The 11,674-nt window shown below is 25.1% G+C and overlaps 2 protein-coding genes across 3 annotated transcripts in view; both read left to right on the forward strand.

Annotated features, from left to right (window-relative positions):
* Window positions 1-11,674, forward strand: part of LOC108753888 (mannosyl-oligosaccharide 1,2-alpha-mannosidase IA) — a 619,733-nt gene that overhangs the window by 580,175 nt on the left and 27,884 nt on the right. The window lies entirely within an intron of this gene.
* On the forward strand, window positions 7,497-8,031 carry LOC108753896. The gene is made up of 3 exons (XM_018495859.1): window positions 7,497-7,603; window positions 7,822-7,965; window positions 8,016-8,031. The coding sequence occupies exons 1-3, from the start codon at window positions 7,497-7,499 to the stop codon at window positions 8,029-8,031; spliced, it is 267 nt and encodes an 88-aa protein (XP_018351361.1).

Here is an 11,674-nt window from a genome sequence, read left to right on the forward strand (position 1 = left end):
TATTTCTTTTATATTTAAAAATCAATTACTTTGATTTAGATTTTAATTACACTGTTCATTTATGTACTTCTTTTTTTCATTCTGACACTGTTTTTATCAAACTTTCTTTTGGACATCGCATTCAATAAAAATGAATCCCGTCCACGACAACTTCCAATTCTAATGGAATGTTTTATAGATCAGCAAAAATATTTTTTCCAATTTTGTTAACAATTTTGTTAACAAATTTCTTTGCGCCATGTGTGCTTTTACCACAGTGATAGTTACCGAAACGCTTGCTATGTCATACCATATTCTTGTGGTTTATTTGAAATAAATAAAGCAAAGTTATATTCTTCAAGAAATTGAATTGATTTTAACACCGTTTGCAAGTATGCAGTTACGTTATCAATTTCAGCTGCCGCATAGAACAAGCATTGCTCATACATAGATTAGAAGGTATTGCACCTTCTATCGAAAGAAGTTTAATAATATATCAAGGATTTATTAATCAGTGGATTTAATATACAAGAAAGCAATCGAGTTTATGATTGTCGTATATATGATTAGAAGTTTTTTATTGTATATTACGATTTATCTTCAATTCTTCTAATTTTCCAAGTGTATAAACTACAAAATTTTATGAAGAATATAAATTATTAGCATATATAACTGACAAATATAAGTTTATCATTTATAATTTATAATTATTTGTGTAAATATACATTTTCTACGTGTTATTTAAGATTTATTGCTATTTAAGGTTTTCAAAACGTTGAAAAAAAGTTTTGAATATTTTTATTCATTACTATTGCCCTTAAGGGTATTGTCGCTGAGCATTAATCTTTATCGCATGAGCAATTATTTATATACCTTAATATCGTATATACAATGTGGTTTATATGTATACTTTTATTATTTGTTATATATTTTTTTAAATACTAGATATCACAGATGCACTTTATGCACTATAGCATACAGGGTGATTTAATTTTAACAAGCAAATATTTTAATATATAATTTTATCAAAATACATTTCAAATTATATAATATAGAAGACGTCACCTATTATACCATTCAACTTTTATTTGCAATCTTCTTTGGAGCCTTTTGATATAATTGCATATTTTCGAATTATTTGCCTATTAATATAATATTAAAATAAATTGCCCTGTATATATATATATATAATATTGTTATATTGTAATATATATATATATATTGTTGCATCTCTGGAAGTATTATAAACCACTATTTCACGCTCTTTTGAACAGCTGATCAAATGAATAATCGATATTAGAAGGAAGAGACTCGGTGCCATCGAGCTGATCTTCTAAAAACGTTGAAAGACAAGTTGCGTTTGAAATGTCAATGCATGCAAATGAATTATACACTTGATTCTTGCTTATTTGTTATATCCTTTTCATTAATAAATTTATCTTATCGATGTTGTCTTATCGGAATGTAATTGTTTACGTTTGCTAATGTATGCTAGTGTAGTATCGCGAAAATTCTGCTCTTCCTGATTGAAATCCAAAATGTTATTTTCATTGATAAAAAATTTTCAAAATTAAAATTATATTTTCTTGAATAGTACTAACAATAAGTAAATATTTTTTATTGTACATAAATATTTATTAATCGTAAGCTTATATTATTCGATTTCAGTATTACATTCTTTTTTTAAGTAATTATTTATTTGCAAAATAAAATGTTTACTTACTTTTATTCAAAAAAATATTAGAACTGGAAAGAATACGGGAGTCTTGGTTAGTTTGATTTGTTATACGAATATTACTTAAATTTTAAAAAATTTTTTTTCAGTGTAGGACGACAGTTGGGAGATCAAAACACTAACCTTTACTAACTGCACTTCTGTAAATAATTACGCGTCGATAAGAAAATTATTAATGAATATGATGTAAATATTACAAGAACCAAGTGTAATTTATTTGCGCATTGTGATAACTCGTCGGTATATATATTTTTTTTTTACAGAACGGCTCGTTAACAGAAATTATTAACAGGAACTCTTTTTTTATATCAATTTTCTCTCCAACTATCCTAATATCGGGAGGGCATAAAATAACGGAATACAATAATATACAATACATATTAGTATTTATAAATATTAAATAATATAATGCATGCTATCGAGACATAATATTTGTATTATTATATTATTATTATAGAGAAGAGTTGTCGAATGCGTATTATTTAAGTTATTTCTTATTATATTTTCCATTTGATACTAATTTCTACGTAAATGTACATTAGAAATTGTAAGTTGATATTTCATCTAATCTATTATTATACATGTTTAATTTTCCATCAATAACAAATTAATTTATTAGAGATCTTTTTATAATATGACACAGAAGATACAATATAGTATAGCAACCAGTATAGGCGCTCTGATAAAGCTTCTAAATCATATCTCCTTTGAAAGAATCGAATTTATAAACGAAAATAATTAAAAATATAAAAGTAATAAAAACAGTCATCAATTAATACTAATATCTTTTTTTAATATAAAAATTTACAATAAAATTGTATTGTCACAATATTATCAACTACATAAAGTGAAGAAAAATTCACATCAGTTATATAATTTTTTAAAATGCTGTTGATACGCACTAAACATATGCTGTTGAATTTTTGTCTGCATTACTCATTTTTTATTAATTTCATTTGTTATTAAATTTCTTTTTGTTCATTAAATACTGCTTATATTGAACAATAATCTATAATATTTTATATACAATTTAGGCAATCAGTACATATTCGGCAATTTTCCATTATATCAAGTGGATAAACATATTATTTTTTCTCTTTCGGAAGCAAATTAATCGTTTATGTACTGCAGCTTTTTTTCTCGATTGATAGAGTCCAAAGAACATTACAAAATGACTGTTAGTTTTCTGCTTATTATTGGTCACTTTTGGTATATGCTTTTCTGTAACTATTTAGAACAGGAACTGATCGATCATAGTAGCGATGTTTTTCACAAAATGTGAATAACGTATATGTAATTAATTCTTAATTTATCAATACGATCTCAGAAATTCTTTTATTATATTAGTTATCTATAAGACTGTTTGTGTTATTATGTATATTTACATATCAAGATATATTAATTGTAAATAGAACGAATAGTTTATATTACAAAACTAATAAAAAAATTACAGAAAAGCAAATTTTTGATTAAAGCTTTCAGTTATAATTTTCTAATAATAATATTTTAGATATAACGTGCAGTGGTACGTAGCTTCGTTAAAAGCGCAGAAGTTATTGCTGCTTATGATGCAAAGACATTGCATAATCGTCATTGATGGCTTATTCATCCCGTCGTTTCAGAAATTTGCCACGGTAAAATTTCGGTAATAATATTCCTTTATAGAATTTTTTTTTGGATTTTCTATAATAGACTTTATATTATTTAGCTTGTAAGCACATCAATTTTATTTGCGGTAATTCTTCCCCTCTTTTGATTATCTGCATAAAATGAAGAAATAAAATTTAAAACTATACGAAACAAATTACGACATACTTATAGCATACGTTCTAAATATAAATATAATAGTACAGATACAATTACAGTCTACTTTAGTTTAAAGTATTTATATCGCTGTACGTAGAATAAATATAGAAATATAATGTTATTATAGTATTACTTTACCTTTTGCTTTTCCAAAGAATGTGATACCATTACCATCGCATTTTCTATTATACTCCCAAAGACAAGCTTTTCTATTCTTATAATAATTTTAGTGTAAAACATAAACATAAAAGTGAAGTTACATTGGAAAAATGTTTCTTTGTCACGACTATAAAATTAAATAATTCTAAAGAATATATCAATCCATTATTATATAGTAATAATATGATTACTATCGCTACTAATATTTATAAAATAAATTTATGTTTCGGCAATCTTGATAACGCGGAAACTAATATAATAAAATAGTAGCTATTATTCAATAAAAATTCTTCATGTAACGTATTTTAAGCCTAATTACATTACAATACAACTAATAGATACATTGTATCAATGGTTATGATAGCTAAAATTAATTAAGTATTTTTGTATAATCCGAAATCAGTTTTTAGAATATAATTTTTATGATGTTAATCAGGAAGACGCACAGAAAACAATTTCGATGATTATAATAGCACAGTGATCTTTCTAGTAAATCAAGAATAATGATAATGCATTAGCATAAACATATCACAAAAAAGGCACCGCAACGTTCTGCGTCCCGAATAAAAATGAAGACCGTTGGTTACACATGAATGCACGATTTTACAAATGCGCTTGCGTCGGTCGAATGTAGAAAAGAAATATATTTTCGCGGAAAAAAGATAATTGGTTCATACAAATAATAATGTTCACCTGAGGATTATAGATACAGATACTAGTCAAATATTCATCAAAACTACAATTTGCATAATTATAGAGAGCTATAGATACTCTATCGTAATTTTTCGCATAAGTTCAGTATTTTATTTAAATATATACAAATTGCGATATAAACTACAATCAAACATATCGAACGTATGAGGTAACTTGTGGAAAGAAATTCGGTATAAACACGTTATGACACTTGCATTGAGATGGCAAAATTGTCCGGTGAACGGTTACTATACAATTAATCGAAGTTTGTTACTTTGTATCGGATTATGGCCGTGTCAAAAATCTGTTTTTAGATATATCACAATCGTGTTTACAACGATAATGCTTGTATTGAGCGTGGTATTACAGGTACAATAATTTTTTGTCTTATTAATTTTTTTGTCTTATTAATTATTTTGAACACTATTCACTGTAAAAATTAGTAAAACAAAGTACAATAAAAGATATTAATGCATAATTATTCTCATTAAAAAGAAGATATTCCGTTTATGTTACGTATGTTATATCGTAACAAAAAATTCTTCTAGATTTAGTAATATTTAAACAAATATTTCATATTTGTACTTTTTATTTTGAATAATTTTTTAAGACTATTTTTACCAAAATATAATTATACACGTAAAAAATACTTTGAATCAGACACAGTTGTTTTTTACAGATTTTTTAATCTAGTTAATGATTTTTGATCTAGTTAAAAATTATGCCGCAAGCCAAATTTTACCAGCACATTAAATTTATAAAATAATTGACATTTAGTATAAAAAAAGTAACAATTGTTTTTTATAAAAATGATAAACATTATTTTGAAATTTTAATTAGAAGTCATGAATGTATTGTTCATTTCCTGTTTTTAATATTTTTTTAATATTTCAATATCTTTTTAGCCATGTTAAGTATCAAATTTTTCTAAGATAGATTTTTGTCTATGACGATAAGGTCATATCTACTTATAACTTCTAGTTTGTGGGTAACCAACATATAATGTAATTTATATCGATATATATAATTTCGATAAATATATATATATATATATATATATATATATATATGCAATATATGTATATAGTATATAAAAAGATCTCATTTTAATTATTTGTCACCTTATCTAGAAATTATAAGTATAGACTGTAGATGACTTCATTGTTATAGATGGATAATTTGATATCTTATTATTAGTAAAATTTTGTCTTTAAATCTTTCGTAACATGACTAAAAGCTAAAAGATATTAAAATTTTCTCAAATACATTTAGTAAGAAATAAGTACATTTATGGTTTTTAATCAGAATATATCCAGATAATATGTATCTTAAAAAAAAGTGGCAAACAATGCAAACAAGCTACTTTTAGCATATTACAAATCAAGTATTTCAGAAACCTGACTAATAGGGAAATTTGATTTGCAAAATTGTTTTCAGCAATCAAAAATCATAAGAAAAATCTTATTTTGTCCACGTAATGAAAAAAAAATTTGTTTATTAATTAATAAGTTATTTTTAATGTAAAAGTAGAAACAATATATTATATAATATAACGAAGAATGTTATTTTTAGCAAATGACTTTCATCACAACAGAATACAATGTAAATATTTTTCTACAAGTCCTCGCGTATAGCATTCCATGGCTAGGCTATACGTTAAAGTATAATATTCTCTGCTTAAACATAAGACAGGTAAGATTATTGGAAATTAAACTTGTAGGAAAAGAAAATAATTAGTGTCAATTTTATTTAAAATATTTTCGGAAGAGATAGTAAATAACAATTATTTTATGAACACAGATGCGAGATCTTATGAAACGAATTCTTTGTGACTGGAATGAATTAAATAATTTGCAAGAAATTAAAATAATAAAAGAATATGCAAATATTGGAAGATTCATCACATTAATTGCAACATGTAAGCAATATTTTGAATATTTATTTGATACTCTAGAGTTTGATCACCTTAATTCAGATTTTAATTGTTTAATTTCAGTGTTTATCTATGTATCCATTTTTTGCTTCATTCTGGTACTGTTTTTATCAAACTTTTTTTTTAATACCATATCTGATAAAAATGTATCCCATCCACGACAATTACCAATCCTAGTTGAATGTTTTATTGACCAACAAAAATATTTTTTTCTAATTTTGTTTTTCATATGTTTTCTTGCTACATGTGGTCTCACTACGGTAGTAGCTACCGAAACGGTTAATATGTCTTACACACATCATGCGTGTGGTTTATTTGAAATAGCCAGGTAAAGCAAAGTTAGATTTTCAAGAAATTAAATTAATTTTAACGGTATTTATACAAAACTGTATTGCACTTACATTATCAATTGCAGCTATCGCATAGAACAAACATTGTTCGAAAATACGATGCAAGATATTGCATCTTCTTCTAAACGAAGTTCGATAATGTGTCAAGGGGTGATCAATGGATTCAATATGTATAGAAAAGCAATCGAGTTCGTAATTATCATATGTACAATTAGAAGTTTGTTTATTGTGCATTGTGATTTCTTTTCAAATTTTCTAATCCATCTTAATTCCATGAAGTGCATAGACTACGAAATTTTATAAAGAGTATAAATTATTAGTACATTTAATTAACAAATATAAGTCGGGTAAATTAACACGTAATGAAAGTAATTACTTATAGTCATTAGTATTAGTACGAACATATTTTTTTACGCACATTTAAGATTTACTGTCATTTAGATTTATTGAAATGTTGAAAAGAAATTATACATGGGCGTATTCATTATTATTGCCATTAGGAGTATTATCATTGAGCATTAATCTTTATCGCGTGAGTAATAATTAATGTACACTTATTTAATATTACATGTATCGTGTATATGTATATCTTTATTAGACTTGATTAGTTTTTATCGATATTCCTAGTCTAGCCTTATATAAAAGACTTCCTTAAATTTACTTTCAGATGCTTTACGAATTATTTTATTGGTTACTGAACATCTATAGACAAATTTAAGGAACATCTTTAAGGTCTGACTATGAATACGAACATTAATGTGCATTTTTTCCGTGTGGAAGCAAATTAATCATATTTGTACTGTAGCTTTCTTGGTTGATAGCGTCCAAAAAATATTACGAAATGATTGTTAGTTTTCTGTTTGTCTTTGGTCACTTTGGGTACATGTTTTTTTATAACTATTTGGGACAAAAAGTGATCGATCATAGCAGCAATGTTTTTCATAGAATGTACGTAACATATATATTAACCTTTAATGGATTACATCAGTATGATTTTAGAAATTCTTTTGTTATCTAAAGCTGTTTGTTTTGTTTATACTTATATGAGAATATTAAATATAAGTAAAACGAACATTTTATCACGCGACTAATAAAGGATGAAAAATAAATTAATCTATAACTTATCAAGGTTTTTTAGTTATGATTTTCTAATAATAAACTTTTAGATACAACGTGCAATGGTATGTAGCTCCGGTAAGGGCGCAGAAATTATTACTACTTATGATGCAAAGAAGTATGCGACATTGCACAATTGTCGTTAATGGTTTATTCATTCCATCGTTTGAGGGATTTGCCACGGTAAAATTTGGGTAATAATATTCCTTTATATTAAATATTTTCTTTACATTTTTTATAACAGACTTTATATTATTTAGCTTGTAAGCATGTCAATTTCATACTTCGCAGTAATTTTTTCCCTCTTTTGATTATCTGCATAAAATGAAAAAACGAAGTTTAAAACTCCACGAAACAAATTATGACATACTTATAGCATACATTCTAATTAAGAATATAATAGTACAGATGCAATTATAATTTATTTTAGAGTATTTATATTGCTGCACGTAGAATAAACATAAAAATATGTTGTCGTATTATTAGTATTATTTTATTTCTCTAATTACTCTTCATATGATGTGATACCACTATCATCGCGTTTTCTATTATATTCACACTATAACATCAAAAAAAAAGCTTTCTATTCTTATAATAATTTTAATGTAAAACATGAACGTGAATGTGAAGTTACATAAAAAAAAAGGTTTTTTTGTCAGAACTAAAATGAAAATTAAACGATTTTAAAGAAAATATTAACCCAAGTTAATACACGATAAATATTCTTACTATCACTTCTAATATTTATAAAATATATTTATGTTCCAGCAATTTAACACAGAAACTAATTTATTAATAATAATAGTTATTATTTAATAAAAATTTTTCATTATGTAACGTGTTTTAAATCTAATTATGGTACAACTAATAAATAAATTGTATCAGTAGTTATGACAACTTGTAAAATTAATTAAGGATTTCTGTATAATCCACAATCAATTTTCACAATATAATTTTCACAATGTTTGTCAGGAAGACGCACAGAAAACATTTTCAATTATTATAATAGTATAATGTTCTTTCTAGTAAATCGAGAATGATGATAATGTATTAGCACATATCGCACACATATGTCACAAAAAAGCATCGCAACGTTCTGCGTCTCGAATAGAAATGAAGACCATCGGTTACGCGTGGAAGCACGATTTTTCCAGTGCGCTTGCGTCGATCGAATGTAGAAAAGTGAAATATTTTCATACGTTTTCACGGAAAAAAGATAATTGGTTCATGCAAATAATGTTTATCTGAGGGTTATTGACATAGACGCTAGCCAAACATTCATCAAAACTATAATTTGCATAATTACAATAAATTATAGATACTCTATTGTAATTTTTTACATAAATTCAGTATTTTATTTAAATATATATACAAATTTCGAATTATAAACTACAAACATACAGTCAAACATACAGAACCTATGAGATAACTTGTGGAAAAGAAATTTGACACAAACACGTTATGACACTTGCATTGAGATGGCAAGATTGTCCGATAAACGATTACTATACAATTAATCGGAATTTGTTACTTTGTATCGGATTATGGCCGTATCAAAAATCTACTTTTAGATATATCGCAATAACATTTACAACGATAATGCTTGTATCGTTTGTGGCATTACAGGTACAATAATTTTTTATGTGCTATTAATTTTTTGAACACTACTTAACATAAAAATTATTAGTAAGAAGACACTATAAGTACACTAAAAGATATTAACACATAATTACTTTCATTAAAAAGGAGATACTCCCTTTGTATTACATATGTTAAATTGTAACAGAAAATTCTAATAAATTTAGTAATATTTAAGCAAATGTTATTTGTATTCTTTATTTTGAATAGTTTTTTGAGGATATTTTTACCAAAATAATTATACTAGTTTATAATAAAAAATACTTCGAACAAAATAAGATTTTTTTTTAGATTTTTGATCTAGTTAAAAATGATGCCACAAGCCAAATTTTATTAGTACATTAAGTTTACAAAATAATTGAGATTTAGTGTGAAAAAGTAGCAACATTTTTTTATAAAAAAGGTTAATATTCTCTTGATATTCTAATTAAAATTGATAAATATGTATTGTCCATCTCCTATACAATTTTTTAATATTTGAATATCATTTTAACCATATTAAGTACTAAACTTTTTTAAAACAGATTTCGTCTATGACGATAAAATCTTACCTACTTACAGCTTCCAGTTTGTGGCTATCGACGTATAGTATAATTTATATCATGGTAGATTTCGATAAATATATACATATGCAATATATATATATAGTATATACACAAGTCTCATTTTAATTACCATCTTGAATATTTCGGAAAAAACGCATTTAAAAGAAAATATTATGGAAAACTATATAGTCTGTGTATATATATTAACTAACTAAAAATTATAATTATATGATTTCATTGTTATAGATGGAAAATTTAATACCTTATTATTAAAAAAACCTTGCCCTTGAACCTTTTATAACAGGGTTAAAAAATATAATATTGAAATTTTTTTATAATGTATTTTATAAGAAAAAAATATATTCACACATATGGCTTTGATCAGAACATCAGATAACATGTGTCTTGAAAAAAAGATTCAAATAACGCTAAAGATTCAAAAAAGCTATTTTTAGTATACATATTAGGTCTCAAATATTTCGGAAACTTGACATACTAATAAAATTCGGCTTGCAACGTCACTTTCAGCAAAAATTTATAAAAAATATCTCAAAGTAATTAAAAAAAAATCATTTTCTTGTTAATTAATAATTTATTGTTACTAAAGTCGAAAACAATATATCAGAGAATCTCACTTTTAGCTAACGATTTTTATCACAACAGAACAATGTAGATGTTCTTCTACATGTCCTCGCATACAGCATTCCATCGTGGCAGATTTTGATAAATAATTTAGAGTCCGACCGAAACTTTTATCGAAACTGAACCGAAACATTCGGCTACATGTCAACAATTTTAACCGAAATCCAAATCAAAATTAAAAAATAAAATTCTATAACAGCCATATGTATATACATAGAAGAAGTATATGATATATGAGCTGTATATGCATATACATATATAGCTCATATATCATATACTTCTTTATAAATTTCATAATTTATTGAAACAGTAAAGTTTTGGCCGAAATAAAAAACCGATATTTCGATTGTATGTCAATTTTGGCTAAAAAATATAAGTACTTTTTTTTTATAAACATCATAATTTAATATTATTGAAACATTAATTGTAAATATTAAAATTAATATTTATGAAGAAGAATTATATTCAATCGAAATAGACACGTTATGAGTGTTTGTTTCAGTTTCGGTAAAAGTTTTGGTTGGACTCTAATAAATAAATATATACATATAGTATATATTTTATACGGGTCTCATTTTAATTACTGGCCATTTTGAATATCTTGGAAAAACGCATTAAAAAAGAAATATTATGCACAAAAACTGTATAATCTGTGTATACATTAACCCTAACTAAAAATTATAATCATATGACTTCATTGTTATAGATGGAAAATTTGTTATCTTATTATTAGAAAAACCCTGTCTTTAAACCTTTTATAACATGGCTAAAAAATAAGATATTAAAATTTTTTTAATGCATTTTGTAAGAAATAAATACATTCACACCCATGGCTTTTGATCAGAACATCAAGATAACATGTGTCTTTAAAAAAAAAGGTAAATAACTCTAAAAAAGTTATTTGTAGAATATTACATCTCAAGTATTTCGGAAACCTGACGTACTGGTGAAATTTGGCTTGCAACGTCGTTTTCAGCGTCCATCTAATCTAAAATAAAAATCTAAAAAAAATATCTTGTTTGATCTAAGTAATTAAAAAAACATTTTCTTGTTAACTTATATATATATATATATATAT

The sequence above is a fragment of the Trachymyrmex septentrionalis genome, unplaced genomic scaffold (assembly GCF_001594115.1).
Source record: "Trachymyrmex septentrionalis isolate Tsep2-gDNA-1 unplaced genomic scaffold, Tsep1.0 scaffold73, whole genome shotgun sequence".
NCBI classification, from domain to species: domain Eukaryota; kingdom Metazoa; phylum Arthropoda; class Insecta; order Hymenoptera; family Formicidae; genus Trachymyrmex; species Trachymyrmex septentrionalis.